The following is a 23583-nucleotide window of genomic DNA, read 5'->3' as shown; positions in this document are numbered from 1 at the left end:
CTGGTTTACTGCAGACTGGCTTTTCCTTTCTACTCCCCTCCTGGGACACACAACACTACCTCCTGCTCTTGGCGGTGCACCTTGCTGCTGCTGCTGCTGATGCTGCTGACATACACTTCTTTCTTTGTCCTAATTTCGCAGCTCTTTTCGCCAGCAACGAGACCATCTGCCTTGCCTCTAAATTAGGGAGGGTATTTATCAAATGTCTTGTGATGGGAATACTGATCCGCCTCGCCTCGCAAAGTCGAGATAAATGACAAGGTCAAGGATATGGAGATATGCGCTCCTATCCACATCAATATTCATTAACTAACTGGTGGGGTTTTGAAGTCAAAAAGAAAAAATTAATTGTAAGAGTTTGGTGTCACAAGTGTCAGTTTAATGAGACGCGGTGCAGGGAGAAGCTTCTTCCTGTCATCTGTGTCTACATACATTCATCTTTGGTGGTGTTTCTGACAAAACGTGTTAGATTTAAAGTCTCCCAACTCCTGTCGACTTGTTCTTCTTCAACATTTCTAGTTTAATAGGACTTGCGGGGGACGAGCTGCCGCCTTCCTACTAGTTTAAAGCTCCGAGGAACAGCAAACAGCGGTATTAAACCCCGCTGTTAGCCTGTGGGAAATTGGTTTGGCTTGTTGTTATTCCTGCTGCTTGAATTGAATTCTATTATAGATCGTTTTTAACCTCCCCCAAAGGACCAAAGTACGGGATATTGATTGGCTTACACAAAGAACCCCACTGTGAGGAAAATGAAAGGAGAAGAAAGAAAAAAAAAACATTGATTTTTGACAGTTTGTTTATAATTAAAATAACTAACTGCACCAGAGGGACGTGGATGGATGAGGATTATGAGGATATGCAGAATACCGAGCAGCGATGTCACTGGTGTTCCTGCTCGTCGTCTTCTTCTGTCCCCCGCTCGTGTTTTAATGTCTCTGGTTTCCAGCTGTTTGGCGTTTAATAGAGCAGATGTCTCGTAAAAAAACACCGCGTGTGAGGAGACGACATATTAAACGCCATCGAGGCCGTTTCACTGAAAACAGGTAGGACAAGAACACCGACACCAACACACACTGATGTGGAGTGAGAGTGAGGAGAGAGTGAGAGGATGTCAGAGGGAGGGAATTAACTGGGCCCTGGGAAAAGATTATAAAAAAGATTATCATGTTGAGCTGATGTTTGGCGCCTCCTGCTGTCTGAAAACTGCTAATGCAACTGAGATTTTATTCATAGAACAAATCATGATGATGATTTTAGAGCTTAAAGTTTATTATTGACCAAGAAAAACATACTGAACTCATTAATTTCAATCAATGAATCAATCAATGAATCAATCTTTATTTATTCAAACAAATCTTTCCTTTCTTTCTTTTTACTTTTCTTCCTTCCCTCTTTCCTTCCCTTTTCTTTCTTTCTTTCTTTCTTTCTTTCTTCCTTTCTTTATTTCTTTCTTTCTTTTCTTTCTGTTTTTCCTTTTCCTCCTTACTTCCTTTCTGTCTTTCTTTCTTTTTTATTTTTCCTTTTCTTCCTTCCTCTTTCTTTCTTTCTTCCTTTCTTCCTTTCTTCCTTTCTGTCTTTCTGTCTTTCTTTCTTTTTCCTTTTCTTCCTTCCTCGTTCCTTTCTTTCTTTTCTTTCTTTCTTTCATCCTTTCTTCCTTTCTGTCTTTCTGTCTTTCTTTCTTTTTCCTTTTCTTCCTTCCCTCGTTCCTTTCTTTCTTTTCTTTCTTTCTTTCTTTTCCTTTTCCTCCTTCCTTTCTTTTATTCTTTCTTTGATTCTTTCTTTCCCCAGTTCCTTCCCTCCTTCCCTTTCTTTCTTTCTTTCTTTCTTTCTTTCTTTCTTTCTCTTTTCCAACTTTCTTTCTTTCTTTCTTTTGTTCAACAACAATCATTGTATGGAGGACAGTTATTGATATTCACGCTCCTACATATTGATGTTATGTAGTGAACAGCTCATAAATGATTATGATGGTTGAAAAAATGATATTTTACGCAAAAGGAGAATTTAAGAAAAGTAATTTCACGAGTTAGATCCCTCTCTCTACATTTGTGAGAAAATATAACATTATCAATACTGACACATATGGATGTTGGCCGACCCGTCCTGCAATCAGCCCGTCAGTATTTGACAAGTTGGGAATGAGAATCAAAAATTAACTTTTCTTACACATCGGACCTTTAATTTGTGAGATGTTGAATTAGTTTCAATACAAGAGATGAAACGAGGTGTAAGAGTTCCCTATGTGGATTTTATCTTGTATATTAAAGTACAGATTTAAATTGCAATCGATTCCAATTAACATCACAAGTGTATTTTTTCAAGCTCTGTCTCTTTCCTGTAATATTTTTCTGCTCCTCCTGTTGGAAACGTCCTCTTTGATTCATAAAGAAAACCTTCCTTTCATTCCTGCAGCCACTCAAAGTGGAAAAAACGTTTCTTCCAGTGATTTTCCTTCGGCCACAGAGACGTTACTGTCCTGGTGTGGCCATAGTTACAGTTATGGTGACAACAACAGTGAGATCCTTTCCACTGGTGGACGGGATCAGACTGTTCGCTTGATTTAAAACCAGATGAATCAGGAGGGAGAGACGGCAGGACGTGGCCGGAGTCCCGGGGATTTCCTCGGCCTGTGATTGATCCCTATCTGCCGGGCTGAGAGACGATTGGCTGACGTGCTTAATGAGAAAACAAGGAGGGAAAGTGAGAAACAGAGGGATAGTGTTGCTTCCAGAGGATGGAGAGACGTTATCGGACCTCTTTGGATGCTCATAACAATATCGTTTCTCTCAGTTTCAGAGGGATTCTTGACCCTTTGTACAAAAACTAACCTTTCATTCACTGTTGCTGCACCATTTTCCAACATTCACTCACTGTTTCCACGTCCATAAATGTTTCTCACCAACACGTCAAGTAGTGACTAACTTCCCTCAGAGGAAACATGCAGCATTTATTCTCAGCGTCAACATTTTGACACTACAGTCTTTCTCATATTTTGTTTTTTAGACCACAGGTGTTACTTATAAAGTGTAAATGGAGCAGAGCCTCTGTTAATGTATTTTCTTTTTGTTTTTTATGGTCAATAACACATATTAACTATTAAAATATTAGTAGCTTATTGTCTGTATAAGTCATTATACAGGACACAAGGCCGTGAACTAACACATTATAGTGAAGATTGGCGTTATCATGCTTATTTGAATTGGTTATTTTCACCCATTCAACTTCTTTTGTAAGTGCTAAGGGGACGTTTACATTCCCCATATCTGCTCTTTAAAGCTTGTAATTTAAATATGTGTGTAAAACAACAAACTTTCTTTGTTTTCCCAGTTGAAAAAGAAAAAATGCACCTTTTTAATCTTCGACACATGTTGTGTGCTTGATTTTTGAAGCCTAGATTTAAACCTTTTTATGAAATAAGTGTATTTTTTGTGGCATAAACGGCCAGAACGAGGTCATCCAGTTGAAAAGGTCCGGTGTGGTATAGATTTCCTTTGCAAACATCGTGTTTAAGTTACCTTTAAATGAAAAGTTATGTGAAAACCTAAAGAAAGAAAGAGTCCGACAGTGTTACAGGAGCACAATGCTTAACCAGTGGACTGCTGCAGTGCATGCAGCGTTTATTCTCAGCCTCGACACTTTGAAGCTACAGTCTTTCTCACATTTTGATTTTCAACCCACAGGTGTTTCTAATAAAGTCTGAATGGAGCAGAGCCTCTGTTAATGTTATTAGATGCACCTGTGCTCTCCCTCCTCGTCAACATGTCGGCTATGGAAACAGTGAATTCTGGTCACTTATCCTCTGATCAGAGAAATAATCAAGAGATAGAAATAAACTTTAAAGATCTTAAGCATCATTTTATGGTCGGTAACACATATTCACTATTAAAAAGGTGCATATTAGCTGTATTAGTCACTATAAAGGACGTATTAGTGCCTTTATTGTGCATGATCATATTCTACGACAGCAAAGCCACAAACTAACATATTATAATGAACATTGAAGCTTTTTTGCAATCATTTTAATCGCTTTTTTTTGTTTTCGCCTGTAGCTTTTTCTTCACTATGTAGGCCAGATCTATTCAACTTATTTTCTAAATGTTAAGGGGACTTTTACATTCTCCATAACTGCCTTGTAAAGCTTGTGATTTAAATGTGTGTTAAACAACAAACTTTCTTTTTTTTAAAACTGCTTTTTAATCTTAGATGCATGTTGTCAGCTTGATTTTTGTATGTGTTCCCTCTGTTAAACAGCCTGGGTTTCAACTTTTTTTAGGAAATAAGTGTATTTTTTGTGTAGCAACATACAAAACTAATCAATAGGCAAATTACTCTACTAACAAAATGGTTAAACGGCCAGAATGAGGTCATAAGCGGGCCACGTTTGGCCCCCCGGGCTTCCAGTTGAACAGGTCTAGTAGTATAGATTTCCTTGAAAAACAGTTTTCAGTTTGATTCCCTTGGCAAACATCGTGTTTAAGTTACGTTAAAATGAAAAGTTATGTGAAAACCTGAATCAGAAAGAGAGAATCCAACAGTGTAACCTAAACCAGTGGACTGCTGCATTACCCACAATGCAGCAGTGCCTTTTAGTGACATCACCGGAGGCAGTTTATCAGATATGCAGCCACAAAAAAATCTTTATACTACTTTTTCCACATATACAGGAGCGCTCGCACCGAGACCTGTGAACACGTCTAATGTGGAAAAATGAAAAGTCCTGTCAGATATTCTGCGTGATGAGTTTAAAAACACGTCAAAATGAAGCAACAACGTAGATTTTAATGGGACGGATGATGCAGAGTGGAGTTAATGCTTCAGCTTGTGTCCTCTTTATGTCAGAGGTTGTTGAGTTTACGGGTTTAAATCACTGAGATTTTGAACTGCATCCTTCTCAGCTCAGGTGAAACAGCAGACAGTCGCCAGGAGGGGTCAGCAGTGGTGAAGTGTTGAAATGTGCTGAGTCGTCCTGTGTGACATGACGTCACATCACATCCTCACAGCTCTCTGACATGATGTGAAGTCGTTTTCAACATTTCCTGCATCAGCCAGTGTGTAAATACTCCTCACGTGTGTGTTTAATCTGTCAAAGTCTCAAACAGACTCGCTGACGGCAGACTGTCCAGACTGTTTACCCGCAGAAGTGTTTTTCTAACGATCAATCAGCCTTTTTACAGGATGAAGTTCAGCTGGATATGTTAACACAATGTGTCACTGGACCACAGGAGTGATGGATGCCGGGAATTATCCTTTATTCACTTCCCCGATGGAGATATTCTGTTAAAATCCTCCATTTCCAGCTCACACAGTCATTTACCACATTGATAATGTCAAGACTTCCTGAGCGATTAAGTCTCAAGTGCTTTTCTGTCTACATTTCTGTCTTTTTGTTTCACTTTCAAAGCGAAAGCACAAATACAACCGTTAAAAAGGTCGAGAACCTTCTACAACAAACATCTTTTTTCATGCTGAAAACAAAAGTCTTTGTTATTCCTTCCAAACTACAGATCATCTCTGTTTCACGCTGAGACGACTCGCTGCCTGGATGCAGATGATGAAAGATTGCAGATAAATGTGCTGTTGCTTTGTGCGAGTCGTGAATTGCTGCTGGCCTTGTACCGAGCCGGTCTCGTACAGCACGTCTCGGCTCTAATAACGCTGAGAGACACATGTGATCTCCAGCAGTATCTAAAACATCTCGACCTTCCTGTGAGAAAATGTGTTGTCTGATATTGTTTAAAAGAAAGACTCGCTTTGCAAATAAATCACATTTAATGCCTCAGGAGAAACACACACACACACACACACACACACACACACACACACACACACACACACACACACACACACACACACACACACACACACACACACACAGCTTCATGAATGCATTCTCATGTTTCTATATTATAAAACATAAAGCTTTTAATTGTGCAGAAGAATGCGGAAAACTGAATTTCTCTGCTGTCGGCGTGTCACATGTTTGGCTGCTTGACTTTTTCATTTTGACCCTGTTGGTTATGGAAACTTGAAAATGGTGAGTAATGTGGTTACTAATCCTGTCACGCAACACAATCATGAAGGTGCAGAGCGTCAGCAGGCTACTTTCAACACATCTGGGTAGCTTAAAGTGAAGCTCGCGCCAAAATGCAACCTAGGTTTTGTTTGTGAATGTACTCGAGTCAAACCTTCATGTAAAAGCATAATTACGACGAAAGAGGCACTTTTAAGATTTACTGTATTTTTTTATTCGGGTCAAACTCATTTTCAATTGGAGTGCTACGGGCACTTTTACGCTAGCATCAAAATCTCTATTTTTAAAACAGTAAAAAGGCTCAACACAACATGAAACTTTGCTGGTAGTATCACCAGGGTCTCTACACATGAACACGAGCATTGAGAACATTGTTTGTGTACACAGAGTTTACTAAAAAGAAGGTTTTTGAACAACTCACGTTAGCAGTAGCTTGTTCCGCTCGCCGCCGTCCTGCCAGTGGAGAAGTGTCGATCTCAGAATGTGACGTAACCTGGAGGACAGTTAAGGTGGAACTACTGTCTTCCAGCAACAACTATCCACGCAATATCTTATGTGACTTTTCCGGCTTTTGATTTTAGTATTGTTTCTTATATGAGGCTCCTTTTTCAACTTCAAGGTCAATATTGTTTTTCGCTAACGACAAAACAACGAATTATCCTGCATTTATATGGCACTAAGCTTCAGGAGCGTTCCACCTTAACTGTCCTCCAGGTTACGTCACATTCTGAGATCGACACTTCGCGAGTGGAACAAGCAAACATGACTGCTGACATGAGTTGTTCTAAAAACCTTCTTTTTAGTAAACTCTGTGTACACAAACAATGTTCTCAATGCTCGTGTTCATGTGTAGAGACCCTGGTGATACTACGAGCAAAGTTTCATGTTGTGTAGAGACCCTGGTGATACTACCAGCAAAGTTTCATGTTGTGTCGAGACTTCTTACTGTTTTAAAAATAGAGATTTTGATGCTATCGTAAAAGTGCCCGTAGCACTCCCTTTGAAAATGAGTTAGACCTGAAAACGAAAATACGGTAAATCTTAAAAGTTCCTCTTTCATCGTAATTATGCTTTTACACGAAGGTTTGACTCGTTTACATTCACAAATAAAGCCTAGGTTGCATTTTGGCGAGAGTTTCGCTTTAAAATAGCTAAATTTGATCCTTTGTTGACCAAATTCAAGACCGTCTCACCATAATGTGACAACTTAAGTTGCTGTAAATCTAAAATGCTGCTTTTCCTCTCTAAGATCTCAAATTCACTCAAATTAGACCCGAACATTTTGGCCCATTTGTAAGTTTTCTTTGCATGTTTTTTAAGAAATAAGAATCCACTGAGCTGTTCTTTTTGAGGACTTATTGTTTCTATGAGCGGTACAGTGCTGCACACATCACTGGTCATGTGGCTAATATGGCGTGCAGTCATCTCTTTGAAATTCCAGGCATGCCTCACATATCCCTCCATCCATCCCCTGAGGTCCCATCTTTCATGGAGCTGGCAGTTGGCCTTTTATCGAGTGGATGGATGGATGAGCACCTCACACCTGTTTCACTGCGTTCCCCCCTCCAACAGTTTGGGATGCACAGCTAAGGTGCAATGTGGAGCCTTGCTCAAGGGCACCTCTGTGGGACAATGTGAGGTGTTTCATTTTTCTGGGAATATATTAACTCAGAGGGACTCTCCTCTCCTCTCCTCCAGCCTGGTCTGTGTTGCGTCGCACTCCCCCGTCTGTCACACCAGGCTCCGACAAATCTGACGTGTTTTTCGCATTTCCTGCACCAGAGAGACGGAGACAGAGCGCAGCGTCGGGGAGGGGGAGAGGCAGCCAGAGGTATGTGCACGGGAAGTTAAGATCAGCGGCAGTGGGCTGAGACCAGGCCGCGCACCGAGCAGCTGGAACCCCTGTATACTCACCTCCCCTCCAGCCCGGGTCTGCCCCTCCTCTCCGCCCCTGCTGCGGCTCTCACCAGCCGCTGACTGGTCGCAGCGGTCCGGCTCGAACATCCCTGATGCGCCGCGGCGGCTGGAGCCTCACACCACCCGCCACACGGTGCGATGCAACACGGGCTAGTGCTCCAGGGGTGCCCCGCTTACAGCTAACGGGAGTTTTTAGGTAAGAAAAAAAAATAAAAAAAACATGACAGAGCGATTCACATCTGGGGCCTTTCGCTCGTCTGTGTGTCGCTAACTCTCGGATCCTGGTGGCGATTCATGTGTCCTCGGCGCACTTCTGTGGAAAGAAGCGTCTCCAGCTGCGGCTGGTTAGTTTTTTGGGGGGGCTGGGGAAATTGGAGCTTATTCGAGAAGTGTGGACGTTTTAAGGAGACACCATAAACACACGCCAGGCTTCTTAGTTGGCGTTTTTCCTCCGTCACATTGAAGTGGGAGGATTTGGAGTGTGCGCCTGGAGGACCACCGGTTGAACCAGCGCCGGGATTCAGGAGTGGATTGTTTTTGAAGTGGTTGCGAGCAGAGAAAGGCGTGCTCACAGGTTCAAGGATCGAGTGCTGGAACCGTCTCAGCATCATGGTGATCTTCAACGGGCAGCTGAGGATCAAGATCTGCGAGGCTCTGGAGCTCAAACCGACGGCTTGGTCCCTGCGTCACGCCGTCGGCCCCAAGACCCAGACGTTCCTCCTGGACACGTACATCGCCCTGAACGTGGACGACTCCCGTGTGGGCCAGACCTCCACCAAGCAGAAGACCAACAGTCCCCACGTGGAACGACGAGTTCACCACGGAGGTCCACGACGGCCGCAGGATCGAGCTGTCCGTCTTCCACGACGCGCCGATCGGCTACGACGACTTCGTGGCCAACTGCATCATCCAGTTCGAGGACATCCTGCACAACGGCAGCAAGCACTTCGAGGACTGGGTAAGACCTGGATGTGACACCCTGACGCACACACACACACACATACACACACACACACTGAGGCTGATGGTCCTTACCTGTGCAGGTACAACAACCAGGGCTGCATCATGGCAGTTTGTTTCAATTAATCAATTAATTCTCTTGTAGAACTTAAACCAAAGTGCAACATCCAAGTATATTTAATTTATGGTGATGTTAACCTGAGAGAATACATGTGAGCAGGGCCTGAAACACTGTGGACAGGGTCCAGGGGGAGAAAGTTTCTTGGGCCCCTTTTATTCAGGAAGTTCTCCATCCGAGCTGCACCGATGAATCCAGTCTGTTTTGATCGTGGTCGTTGGGAGCACCTGTTCAAACACACCTGATTCAAATGAATGAGTCGTTATCAGGCTTCAGCAGAGCTCGATGACGAGCTGATAAAACATGCAGGGCGTAATCGAATTAGATTGTGTTTCAGTAATTCTAAGGGGAAAAAAAGGCAAAATTCTCTGTTTTGAGCCTCTTAAAATGTGAATGTTTCTGATTTATTTACTCCTATGTGACAGTAACTTGAATATTATGGGTTGTGGACAAAAAAGAGATATTCAGGACGTCGTCTTGGGCTTTTGGAAACACAGATCAATCACTTTGATGCTCGTCCCTGCCAACCAATCACCAGCACTATCAGATCTTGGCACAACAAGCGTGCTGCACTCACATTCTGAATCCTGCTGGAAGACAAAGAGATGGAAATGTGAGGAACGGTCAAAACAAAACATTATTATGACTCGAAGTCAGTTTGTGTGATTCGCTCAGATAAGTGCGATTTAATGGCTCCTAAAATTAAAAAGAGGCCTCAGGAAGGTCCTCCTGGAATCAGGTGGACAAGCTGAGAGCACAACACGAACATTATTTACATATTATAACGAATTTGTAAGCAACCAGTCGTCTGTTCTGGTCTGCTGGGCACAAAACAAAAAATCTTCAGTTCTCTTTAGCTGCTGAATATTCCACCATGTTTTTGGCAGTTGTGGTTAAGAGACGCTGAAAGTCTCCATCATATTCGTCTGCTGTGGGGAATTGTGAGTATAAGAGCGTCTGCAACCACGGCAGCTTTTACTCCCACCAACACTCCAACATGGAGATACACAGTATATTCATCTATTTTTAAAAAATGCAGATTTCAGCTTCAATAAACTGTGAAAACCAACGATAATCAATATTTATACACACGTGATATATGCAATGCAAACACTGTTGTCCTGCACACACAGTCCTGCAGCTGCACGACGTGAATGAACACTGTACACACACACACACACACACACACACACACACACAAACACACACACACACACACACACAACACACACACAGTATAGATTCTGTTACCTTTGTTGTGCTCTTGTTAGATGAACCAGTGACCCACGGCAGAGCTACAAAAGAGGCGAGAGTGGGTGTGGTTGGACCACATGCACACACACACACACACACACACACACACACACACACACACACACACGCACACATACATAGACACACACACACACACACACACACACACACACACACAGCAGCAGCATGAAGGAGCTGGTCATTGTTGTCTGAGGCTGCTGAAGCAGACGGATGTTTGAGTGTATTATTGATGAGGCCATCAGGTCCATTAGAGAGAGAGAGAGAGAGAGGGAGATGAAAGAGAGGAGGATGATGAAACAGGAGGAGGACAGGACGGAGAAAAAGAAAGTACAGCCCAGAGCAGAAATCTTTTCTTTCAAGGCCGAGCATTGGGAGGCTCGTGAGGCCGGAGGGATGTTCAGGGGCTGTAGGAGCTCTGTGAGGTCTCATGTTCAGACAGTCGAGACTCAGTTCCTGACTAAAGATTTTGGAACGAGTTGAGAGTGACTCATCGATGCCTCTGATAAACATCAGTGTGAGTCCTGTTAGTCGTCTCTGAACCGTGTGAGCATAATATAACGAGTGACGACACCTGGGGAAAAAAAGGGCAGCATGTCGAGTTGTCAAGCAGCACAATATTAAGGAGAACTACCTAAATTGTCACGGATCGTGTCCAGTGTGCAGAAGACAAACGCTGCTCCTGGTGTTTCAGATTACATTTTGTCGCACCGTCTCCAAAAAGTGGTTGAAAACTCTGAACCATTCACTAGAAATGAAATGATCCTTCTTGATCTTTTTTCGAGCGAGCAACATTTCGCGGCGCACCCACGGGCAAGTGAACATGTCTCGACTTAAGTTGCAACACGCATGATGTCATCTCAGACAAAGAAGAAGTTGGCGTCACCTCCGAGGAGCTACGCAACCGATGTAGTGTAGTTTCCCAGTGTGAGCGATAGTAATTTCTACTCACAGGTCGGCTACTAGATGAGTTTAAAAGGATATCAAGCAGAATATTGATGTGAGTGGACCTGACAGTGTCACCTCACACTGCTTCTGTTTCCTCCTTTCGTCCTTTAACAAGATTTCACTGGATTATTTTAGGATGTGGTTCCACTCAAGAGTCAACAAATCAGACTGTTGTTTGTAAAGTTATTCTTTACAAATTTAAAGCGTAGTCCACTTAGATGTACAGGGAGACTGTTAATCTTCTGTTGAGTCACATCAGGCATCAAAATCCATCTTTTAAATGATCATATATCTGTGACGACATCATAAAGAGCTGATAGAATGCTCCTGTGTAAATATAAAAATGAGTATTAATCTGAATTTTACAGTTAAGTTGATGGAAAAGTCACTCAGCCTAGAACCAGATTGTAAAACAGTGCTTCTGAACTCAAGGCTTGATTTATTTGTTATTTTTGGGCTCTGGCTGGTTTTGCAGAGTTGTGTCTGGTGAGTTCCCATGCAAATCTTTTATTTATTTTTTTTTGCAGATATGACTTAAGACTTAGAGGAATATGTGGTTCTACCAGCAATCAAGTGTTCTCCCCCCAGATCCCAAGATGTCCTTAAATGTCTTGTTTTGTCCACAAACCAAAGTTATCCAGTTTTCTGTCACAGTGGAGGAAAAGAAACCAGAACATATTCACATTCAAGAAGCTGGAAATGAGAGAATTTTGACATTTATTGTTGCATTTTTGTTTCAAGTTTTTCATTTCAAGTCCCCGACAGTGCAGTCTCTCTGGTTGACTGAATCGTTTATTGATTAATTAACAAATAGTCTGTGGATTAACCAAAAAGTTTCAGCAGTACGACTGCACCTGAATGCATCACCATCCCCCCGTTCACATCTGTTGTTTGCGTCAATTTCTGCTGCTTTCACACCCATCTTTACACTCCCTCTCATCTAATAACACCTCCCTCCTCCTTTAATCTTTCGTTTTCTCTAACTGCATTGTTAGAGAGTGACTCAGCAACAGCGGATGCAAGATCAGATATTGATCCAGATCAAGTAACCCCCCGCAACATGTCGAAATTTGGGACTTTTTTGTCTTTCCGAGGGGTTTATCCCATGACGCAAAATTAGTCCTTCGGCTAAAAAGAAAAGGTGGCGGCACCGACCTGCTCTCTCTGCATCTGAAGGTGCTGGAGGGTTTTTACGCCGGCTGAGAAACAAAAGCATCAGTTGTTTTTTTGTTGGAAAATTCTCTGAAGCAGATATTTTCAGTGAACAGGAAGCGTGTGAACAGAAGCCTCAAACCCGTGTTCTGACAAGTACCGGCTCATTTAGTAGAATAAATAACTTAAGGACTAAAAATATCAAAATGTCACTGTCCTCCTGCAAGCCTGTGCACGGCCTGCAATCAATCACCTACTGCACAAATTATACCAGCCGAGCCGGTCACACACACACACACACACACACACACACACACACACACACACACATGAACTCATTATTCATGCAGGCGTGAAGAACAAGATCCAACGATATGAAAATTGTTGCGTAATGGATTGTACAAAATGCCCCGGTAGACTTTCATGAGTTCCCTCCGTGTCCACACTTCACTGGATCCTCTTTTAAAGTGACGATTGTCTTCCTTAAAGGGATATTCCGGTGTAAATTTAATCCATGGTCTAAATCACCATGAAACTGTGTTAGACTCCCTCTCGGGAGATCAAGTTAGCAGACCGCTAATTTACGGAGTTTTATCAACCTCAGAAACGACCGCACGACAACAATACACTGCAGTAAATGGATCCAAATATAAACCGCCACCAAAAAGCCACAAATAATGCTCAGAACAGCACCAAACTTCAGCAACAGTACAAATAGGGTCTCAGCACATAGTCCGGGGCATCTAACCTCCGCTAGCTTAGCTGGATTTCTACTGAAAAGCTGACTAAATTTACCACTCTTCTGCAGCAGCTTCCTGTTGACGGGAAGTCCTGACGAGTCGATTACCGAGTGCAGTAGAGTTCCGCGGCTCATGGAGGAAAATGTATGATTATGACTCCATGGAAAAGCAATCAAAGTTCATATGTGTCTTACCTGCCAGTTTATAACAGTTATTATTGAGAGCAGACAGGGAAAAGAACGGAATTGAGCATTTCTAACCGCACTCGGTAATCGTCGCGTCAGGACTTCCCCGACCCGGAAGCTGATGGAGGAGAGTTGAACTCTGTTTTTAGCTTCACAATAGAAATCCAGCTAAGCTAGCGGAGGTCAGATGCCCCGGACTATGTGCTGAGACCCTATTTGTACTGTTGCTGAAGTTTGGTGCTGTTCTGAGCATTATCTGTGGCTTTTTGGTGGCGGTTTATATTTGGATCCTTTTACTGCAGTGTATTGTTGTCGTGCGGTCGTTTCTGAAGTTGATAAAACTTCGTAAATTAGCGGTCTGCTAACTTGATCTCTCGAGAGGGAGTAACAGTTCACGGTTAGACCATGGATTAAATTTACTACCGGGATATCCCTTTAATTTGTGTAATCAGTGGATGTACCTTGACGATGCAGTGCTTCATCTAACACACAAGTCATACGTTTGATATTGTGGCTTTTTTTGGCCAAACTTTTGCAGAAAACAATATTATATTTAAGAGTTCACCCTAAAAATGAAAACTTTTCTCACCCTGATGGAAAGTCAGTTGTAGTTTTGTCGTCCACAAAACATTTCTGGAGCTTCACAACAAAAAAAAAGTGGCTGCAGCGTTCTCCTAAACAACTGAAGTAGCTGGGAAAAAAATCAAAAACATGAAATGGCTCCATATGGCTCGTCTGGCAAAGGCGTTATTTACGCACTTAACCGAGGTCAAGCTTGTGCACCCACTTCAGACAGAGTGTGCACCTAGCAACACTTTTAGCTTAGCGGCTACAGAGAATATTTCGAGATGTAAATAACGTCTTTTTTAAATCATTTTGTGGTCTGGGGCTCGGATTTCGCCAGACAAGCTCTACGGAGCCATTTAATACTTTTTTTGGTTCTTGTTTTATCTTTTACTTGATTCTTCAGTTGTTCAGGAGTTGATTATGTTCCCACGCTGTTTCGATGACTGAAAAAACTACACCTGACTTTCCTTGAGCACTTATCAAGTTCCCTAATTAACACAATCAAGCAATTTCATCAGTTTCACAAATAAAACAATATCCAGTCAAGAACCAAACAACCGGATGAACAAAGGGATAATTAATTGGACGCGAAACACAGAAAGCATCCAGCAACGAGAATTAGAGCGAACAGAACACGTAGAGTTTGTGTCTCGCTGTGATTGAAGCTTTGAATGAAGGGCGCTTTGAACAGGCATGATTTCTGCTCCTCTGAACAGAGATTTCATGTGTAGGCAGACGCCTTGTTAGAACTTGTCATTAAAGAGAGACGCAGCGGAGAGGGAGGACAAGCGTTTGATTTTACTACAACAGGCAGTCGAGCGAGGGGAGGAGGAGACGAGAGGAAGACGGAGAGGGCGTTGAAGGAAGCTGTCTGCTTTTAACTGGTTAAACAAGGGAGGGATGGGGAGGCGGGGGTGTTGGGAGGCAGGTTTTGATGTCGCTGTGATGACTTTTACAAATGTGCTTTCATTGAATTGAACGTCGAAGCCCATATGTGCAAGCTTCCAGAGAACACGCTGCAGAAAACAGACAGAAGGCTCCGTCTGTCTTATGTAACGTTAAGCATAAATGAGCCTCGAAATGTCGCCGTTCATCTGTCCAATCATCTGGGAACTCAACGGGACGATTGGTGGATGTGTTCTACAGACAGTGGTGTGCACAAGGGGGGGCAGTTGCCCCCGCTCGTGGCCTAATTGTTGAAAAACACGCGCTAAAGTGCCCTCCTGGGATCCAAAACGCATACTAAAGTGCCCTCCTGGGATCCAAAATGCGTGCTAAAGTGCCCTCCTTGGAGCCAAAACACGTGCTAAAGTGCCCTCCTGGGAGCCAAAACACATACTAAAGTGCCCTCCTGGGAGCCAAAACGCATGCTAAAGTGCCCTCCTGGGAGCCAAAACACATACTAAAGTGCCGTCCTGGAGCCAAAACACATACTAAAGTGCCCTCCTGGGATCCAAAACACATGCTAAAGTGCCCTCCTGGGATCCAAAACGCATGCTAAAGTGCCCCTCTGGGAGCCAAAACGCATGCTAAAGTGCCCACCTGGGAGCCAAAACGCGTGCTAAAGTGCCTTCCTGGGATCCAAAACGCATGCTAAAGTGCCCTCCTGGAAGCCACAAATGCGTGCTTTAGTGCCCTCCTGGGAGCCAAAACGCGTGCTAAAGTGCCCTCCTGGGAGCCAAAACGCATGCTAAAGTGCCCTCCTGGGAGCCAAAACGCATGCTAAACTGCCCTCCTGGGAGCCAAAACGCATACTAAGTGCCCACCTGGGAGCCAAAACGCGTACTAAAGTGCCCTCCTGGGAGCCAAAACGCGTGCTAAAGTGCCCTCCTGGGAGCCAAAACGCATGCTAAAGTGCCCTCCTGGGAGCCAAAACGCGTGCTAAAGTGCCATCCTGGGAGCCAAAACGCATACTAAAGTGGCCCCCTGGGGCCAAAACGCGTGCTAAAGTGCCCTCCTGGGAGCCAAAACACATACTGAAGTGCCCTCCTGGGATCCAAAACGCGCGCTAAAGTGCCCTCCCGAGAGCCAAAACGCCTTCTAAAGTGCCCTCCTGGGATCCAAAATGCGCGCTAAACTGCCATCTTGGTTGGCAAAACACACTAAATTGCCCCCATGGCTGGTTAAAACATGATAGACGGCCCTCTTGGGTGGCAAAAATGCACGCTAAAGTGCCTTCTTGGAAGCCAAAACGTGCACTAAAGTGCCCTTGTTTTCGCCCCTGCCCTTCAAAAAGTCCGTGCACGCCACTGTCTACAGACAGAGATCATTGTTCTTGTCAGGTGATATTTCAGTCACAGCTCTTCTAATAGCAACTCTCAGTTAAGGTTCGTCAGGCTAAGTGGTCTGCACACGAGCACTTCCCATCTAAACGCACATCCCACGGTGTGGCGCTCAGGTGAAGAGGCACTTCACACACTTGATTGTTTTTTAAAAAAGGTGGAAACAGCGACGCAAACAACACTCCAACACAGACACTTCAGTATCCAACAGCCGCGCTCGTAATCATATAATCTCCCGTTCTGTACCGTCTCTGAGGTGTTAAAGGTGCGATCTGAGCAGCTGTGCGAGCTCAACATTGATTCTGAGTCACTGGTGATGAAGCTTCCCTTCAGCCTTAGTGGATTTTTATTAAGTGTGGACACATTTGGATGAATCTTAAGGTCTTCTTCGTCAGAGATTCACACCTCACAAGTTTGACAGAGAAAGATCTCGTGTAGAAATGCGACGATTAATCGGTGAGTTGCCAACATCTTTTCTTAGAAGATCCCAGCTTCTTTAACGTGAATATTTTCCAGTTTCCTCCCTCCTTTGTGACAGTAACTGTGACTGAACATCTCTGGGTTGCATAACAAAACAAGACATTAAGGATGTTATCTTGCCTCTGGGAAACAGATTTATAATAACTAATCGACTAATTGAGACGACAATCCACAGATGATCCTTACTTATATGCTTTCATTCTGCCATCTTCTTTGTGTTTCATTTCCTCAACAACAGCAGATTTTGTGTTCAGTCCCCCTTGAGGATTTATTGGTTAAGCTGTTGATCAAATAAGACAGCCAACAAGGACAATAACCAGCAGACAGCGTTTTAAATCACTTTCATGGTGAAACCTCATCACAGAACTGTGTCGAAGCAGCATTTCTATGACGAGGGTAATGACAGACCAAAGAAACAGATGGGCTGATTACGTCTCCAGTGTTGAGTGTCGGTGGTCTCTCTGCCAGCGTCCTTGTGGTTGTTACACTGTTAGTTTGGTGTCGAGCTGTGACGGAGCCACGCGGTCGTCCTGCGGGTTAAAAGCATCAGCGACGGTGGTTCAGATCCCACAGCAGAAGTCTGCAGAGACACCACAGCTTCAGCTTGGACTGACGAGTGAAACAATCTGACGCGCTACAACTTTCATGTCAGTGAGGGACCTCCCCCCGTCGCTGCAGCAGTCACTGTAGTCATCTGAGGAATGTGGAGCGCTCGGCTGTCTCACTGCAGATTCTGATTAACCGTTTGTTCTTGTGCAAAGACGTTTATGCACCAGAAAGGTCAAAGGCACAGAAGCTGCTTGAGTCTGAGCCAGAGCCAGAGACGTACAGAATCAATGCCAAGGCACCCAAAAGATTCTAGATAGTAACGCTGATAAAAAGTCTTGTCACAATGATTAAGTTATCGACTTATCTTACGTATCTTTAGGACTCTTTCACGGTTGTTTCTAGATGTTCACATTCTAATTCTAATGTGTGTATTTCAACACTGCAGTATTCCGTTGATTCTGGATCTGTTGGTGGTTTGCAACACTTCACTGGAGTCGTCTTTAGTTTCCCGAGCCTCTGTTAAAGTCTCTTACAGACAGAGTTAGAGGAAGAACTCGGGCTGCTCTCTTGTTGACCCTGTTTCCCTGCGGGTTGTAGTAGAGGGGTGTCCTCACTGTGGACTGGAGGAAACAGGGGCTGGGCTGTGTGTGTGTGTGTGTGTGTGTGTGAGTCTAATATTAGCAGCAGTGTGTTTGAGTCACACGGTAGGCCCTACTTCCTGTTTTCACTGTCCAAGTTTACTTCCCAGAGAAAGAAGGGAAGAGGGAGATGGAGAGCGATGGCTCCCCAGGTGCCCCCCTGCAGTTCCTGTTGTCATTCATCTATCTGCCGTCCTGTCGGCGTCCAGTGTGTCACTTACAGTACGAACAACAGTCCAGCAGTCACACACAGACACATCAGGAATGCAAGAGGAAGAAAAAAAACAAAAGCTGCTGGTGACGACAGCTTCTCTGCTTCTCATGCTGCTTCTGTCGGCGCCACTTTAGCTCCAACGGAACTTTTCACAGCAGCAGAAATGAGATGAAATTGTAAACAAAAGGACAAGAAAAAAACCACTCACTGTACGGCCTATCCTTTACATTTTCTCATGTCTCTCTCTCTCTCTCTCGACTGTCTGTTTGTATTGATCCATCTGAAGTAGACAGTCGCATTTACAGTCTTATTACGTACAGAAACGTACTTTGGTTTCAAGAAGTCAGGCGAACAGTCGGAGCCAAACTGATAAACTCACCGCAGTTCTTTTACCGGCTCCAATAAAATTACAGATAGAAAGTGTGTGGTGAGAGGTGCAGATTTATCACCTGAGACAAGACGAGCGATTATGGGATGCAGCTATAAGAGATGATTCAGTCCAGCAGTTACCTCACCTGCTGCGTTTCTGTGGAGAAGCATCTGCATTTTATGACCCGGTGGGTGAAGAAAGTCCAAACATGTGGATTCAGTCCTGACATACAGCACAGAGGTATAGATACTGCAGCGCTTATGTAACCGGGCTGAAGTTTATAAATCATAGAGGGTCAAAGTCATGCGTCTGTGGAGACAAATCAGCTGTGAGCTCAGCAGGAGGCAGAATTCAACCCAGTCAGGAGACGCCTCCGTTTCCTCCCAAAACAGGACGAGAGAGGACAAAACACCCGGTCGCTATAAACGAGTGACACCTGATGATGAACACTTCACCTCAACAGCTGTATGTCGCAAATGCATACAACAGATTTGTGGTAATTTTTGTGATGACTCATATTGGACTACATCATAAAACATAAACGATTAATCAATAAATCCAGAAAGAAATTACCTACGTCCCCGTCATGCAGTACAAACTCCTGAGTCAGGAGGTTTAATACCAATTAAAAACTTTTAGATTAGCAACATTTTGATTGAATTCTGCAACAGTTGCATCAAAGAATAAGTAAATATCATCAAGTTAAGTGCAAGAACGGCTCATAGTAGCAGATTTTTGCAAGATTCAGGATTAAAGGACTTTTCACAGTGACAGTTTTGAACTTTGTGTAACTTTCCCTGTGCTGTGTTCCCGAGTGTGTAGCTGCAGGTCTCTTTGAGGATACATGCAGCCACATGACTCCAGCTTGACTAAAGCTCATGTGATTAGCTTTGGGACAGCTCTGTGTGTGTGTGTGTGTGTGTGTGTGTGTGTGTGTGTGTGTGTGTGTGTGTGTGTGTGTGTGTGTGTGTGTGGTGTCTGAGAGGAATGCGTCTCAGTGTGATTAGGTTAACATGAAGCCTATTAAGCTTTCGGTTGACAACTTGTGACATTAATAATTGAATCCTTAAACAAACTCCTGTCGGGGGATAAGAAAGAGTGAAAAAGAAATCGTTTAGTTCACAGACTCGTCTTTTTTCCCGCTGCAGTCGATGTACTTGTCGCTGTGTATACCATCCAAATGAAATAAATATCACAAACAAACAGAATATTCCTCGACTGGAGGCGGCTCACTCCTCACCTTTTCACCTCGCTGCAGTCGAACACGACTAACCTGCGCGTTTGTCATCTGTGAACTTCAAGAACTGTCAGCAACCCAAACAGGACTGAGGGACAAGAAGGAGGCGACCACACTGCACTTCCCGAGAACTACTTACTGATAAAAGTCCGCTCATGTTTCAAGTTAAATGCTTTTAACGGTGAAGCTGCAGCTGTATCGAATGTTCGGTCTGCATTAGCAGCGAGTTCGTGCAGCGCTCTCCATGAATCGAGTGTCTTGTCTTGTAAAAAGCCGGCTGTAATTGGAAACACTGGTGTCGTCAGCGGCTTATTAGTTGGTGGTAAAAGCCTGTCACCACGGCAACAGTGTTTTTAGGTTTTTTTAAATGACTTGTCAGCATTTTGTCCTGTATGTTCTTTGTCTTTTTAATCGAAGATGTGAGTGAAATTTCATTAAAAAGACAGGAGCTGTTTAGGATTCTTCATCGGTGAACTGGACCTGGATGGAATAGTGAGAGATGCTTGAAAGCTGAGATAAAAGCTAGTAAGGTGACCTTGAGTGAAGTTTATCGATCCTGTGATCAAAAGCAACTTTCTGTGCTGTTAATTTGTATTCAGCTCCTAATACAGACTGTTGCAGCGACCTGGAGTCACTGCAGACTCCTCTCTGCCGCTCAGACTGTGATTCAGAGGTAACGTTTAGATGTGTCTGGAGGTATTTCACAGATGTGTCCAGCTGTAGTCCTCCTGGGATCAGACGTAGACGTGCTTTTGTCAATTTGTGAATTTAAGATGTGTGGTGTGGTGTGTTGAAGGCCTCTCGGTGCTGCAGGGCTCTGCAGCGCGCTCTTTCTAAAGGCCAAGCAGCCCTCATATAAATCTTTAAGAAGAAGCTAATGGTCGACTAATGCTTCAGGTATGTTTCCAGTTAGTGCTCGGGGGGGAAGGACAATAGGATTCATTGTGTGTGTGTGTGTGTGTGTGTGTGTGTGTGTGTGTGTGTGTGTGTGTGTGTGTGTGTGTGTGTGTGTGATAACCCAGAGAAAATTCCTTTTATTTGACACATGGCAACGTGTTCATGCAGATCTACAAGAGAACTGACGAAAAGAAAAAGAGCAAAACATTATAGTATAGGTTAGTGTGTGTGTGTGTGTGTGTGTGTGTGTGTGTGTGTGTGTGTGTGTGTGTGTGTGCAGTTTAGTGTAGCTCATGATCTTGTTTAATAGGAGAGTAAAAGCCAAGTCGTCGTGTAAATGTTAACATCAATGCATCTTGTTTGCCTTTATGTTATCTTATATGTGAGTTAGTGCATGTTGTGAGTGTGTGTGTGTGTGTGTGTGTGTGTGTGTGTGTGTGTGTGTGTGTGTGTGTGTACTGTACATAGTAGCAGCAGATGGGTGTGTGGGCGGCCTCTTCCACTCTCCTCCACTCACGCTGAGATCGGCAGCGCAGTAGAGACGAGTGTGATGACTGTTACAGAGGAGATGAGCGTATAAAGTGCAGTTGTGACTCTTATCTTTCTCCAGAGAGAGAATCCATCCAGCAGACGTGCAGTAACTACCCTGTAGGAGAAGTGTGATTGTTTCTCAATTATAAGATGCATCGTAACGCGGACGTCAAAGATTTCTCACAGATGGAGAGACGGGTGATAAACGGGAGATTGCAGCCTGGCAAATAAAGTTGTGAAGTCTCTTCACATCATCGCTCTTTTGATTTGAATCGTACATATGGATGACGTTACTTCTGTGGTGATAGGATGGGTTATGCTTGGAGATGTTGGAGGCAGCAAGTGATAAAAGACACACCCAGTACTCTGAAAGCAGACACCTCTACTTTTTGCCACTAAGTAACAAGAAATGTGGTGCAGAAATGTCAAAGATACAGTTTTTTCTGATCATCTGGAAGCAGTAAAACATCTAGGTCCTAATTTAAAGCGAAAACTCTCGCCAAAATGCAACCTATGCCTTTTTTGGGAGTGTATCCGAGTCAAACCTTCGTATAAAAGCATAATTACGACTAAAGAGGCACTTTTAAGATCGACCAGAGTTTCGTTTTTGGGTCAAACTCATTTTCAATGGGAGTGCTACGGGCACTTTTACGATAGCATCAAAATCTCTATTTTTAAAACAGTAAGAAGTCTCGACACAACATGAAACTTTGCTCGTAGTATCACCAGGGTCTCTACACATGAACACGAGCATTGAGAACATTGTTTGTGTACACAGAGTTTACTAAAAGAAAGGTTTTTGACCAACTCACGTTAGCATTAGCTTGTTCCGCTCGCCGCCGTCCTGCCAGTGGAGAAGTGTCGATCTCAGAATGTGACGTAACCTGGAGGACAGTTAAGGTGGAACGCTCCTAAAGCCTAGTTCCATATAAATGCAGGATAATTAGTTGTTTTGTCGTTAGCAAAAAAACAATATTGACCTTGAAGTTGAAAAAGGAGCCTCATATAAGAAACAAAGGAGTCCATTCATTCGCATTCTGAGATCGACACTTCTCCACTGGCAGGACGGCGGCGAGCGGAACAAGCTACTGCTAACATGAGTTGTTCAAAAACCTTCTTTTTAGTAAACTCTGTGTACACAAACAATGTTCTCAATGCTCGTGTTCATGTGTAGAGACCCTGGTGATACTACCAGCAAAGTTTCATGTTGTGTCGAGACTTCTTACTGTTTTAAAAATAGAGATTTTGATGCTAGCGTAAAAGTGCCCGTAGCACTCCCATTGAAAATGAGTTTGACCCGAAAAGGAAAATACAAAAATCGTGTATATTCACAAAAAGACCCTCGGTTGCATTTTGGGGAGAGTTTCACTTTACTGTGTTATTATGAAAGATACGTTACATGTTTCTGCTTTTTAATTTATCATCTCACACACATCTTTGATCAGCGCTGTCTCTTAAAGGTCCAGGTGTCTTTAAAGGCTCTCCTGTGGAGTAAATCATTAGATGACTTAATGTAGTTTGGTGTAGCTGGAGGACATCCAGTAACTATGGGAGTGGAGATCAGGCTCATGCGTCCAGTGTCGCGGTGATGGTGAATTATTAACACAGCTGTGTGTGTCTATTGTTTTTATAAACGTTCTGCATGTCTGGTCCCTCCACCAATATCTCCTTCCTATCTTCTCGCAGCTTCTCTCTCTTTCCGCAGCCTCCCTCTCCCTTGTGTCCTCGTCCTCCTCCTGTTCCTCCCCGGTGTCATCCGCCCGGCCGTGAGTCAGTTAGAGGTTAATGCACATGTTTCTCCTCCATCTCTTCTCTCTCTCTCTTGCCGTTGTTTTCAGACGGTGATCTCTATCTTCACACGTGAGAAACCACAAGGAAACACTAACTGCCACTTTCTGCACAGATGCACATTTTGAGCTCAGGGTGCACACAGATATCTGCAGGGAGGACCTCAGAGACGTGTGCACACTGTGGATGCTCAGGACGTTTTTACTGCGACGGTGTCACTCGGCCTCGGGAAGCAGAGCAGAACGTTCTGGTGGAAACCGTTTTAAACTGAAAACATTAAGCCTCGCTCATCCTTCTGAGGGGTTTTATATGATGTGCTGTACTTTAGTTTGGACGTTTTTCCACAAAGAGGAAATAAATAATAGAAGAAAAAGATTTTGAGTCTTAAAGTTGAAGATTTAAAGTGTAAAACCTCTTTACAGCACATTAAAGTAAGGCCTTAGTAGTTCGTAGGAGACAGAGAGACTGTTTGTGTGTGTTTCTATGTGTGTTTCTGTGTGTGTGTGTGTGTGTGTGTGTGTGTGTGTGTGTGTGTGTGTGTGTGTGTGTGTAACCATAGCTGGCCTGTTCACTGTGTTGCTGCATCACTTATTCAACAGGGACAAATTAGGCACAGACAGACGTGGCTAAACAGGAGGACGGGCACGAGTGGCTGCCGACAGGAGGGTGTGTGTGTGTGGGTTTGTGTGTGTGTTTGTGTGTGTGTTTTG

The 23583-nt window shown here is 43.7% G+C and overlaps 1 protein-coding gene across 1 annotated transcript in view; it reads left to right on the top strand.

Annotated features, from left to right (window-relative positions):
* Window positions 1-7477: 7477 nt before the first annotated feature.
* Window positions 7478-23583, top strand: part of LOC115596874 (protein kinase C epsilon type-like) — a 68536-nt gene continuing 52430 nt past the window's right edge. Inside the window, 2 exon segments of the mRNA XM_030442310.1 lie at window positions 7478-8740; window positions 8742-8903. Coding sequence (XP_030298170.1) covers window positions 8555-8740; window positions 8742-8903 — 348 coding nt within the window. The 5' untranslated portion in view covers window positions 7478-8554.

This window comes from Sparus aurata, chromosome 15, assembly GCF_900880675.1.
Source record: "Sparus aurata chromosome 15, fSpaAur1.1, whole genome shotgun sequence".
Lineage (NCBI taxonomy): Eukaryota > Metazoa > Chordata > Actinopteri > Spariformes > Sparidae > Sparus > Sparus aurata.
The sequence above is the reverse complement of the archived record's forward strand: the minus strand, read 5'-3'. Positions and strand labels throughout refer to the sequence as shown.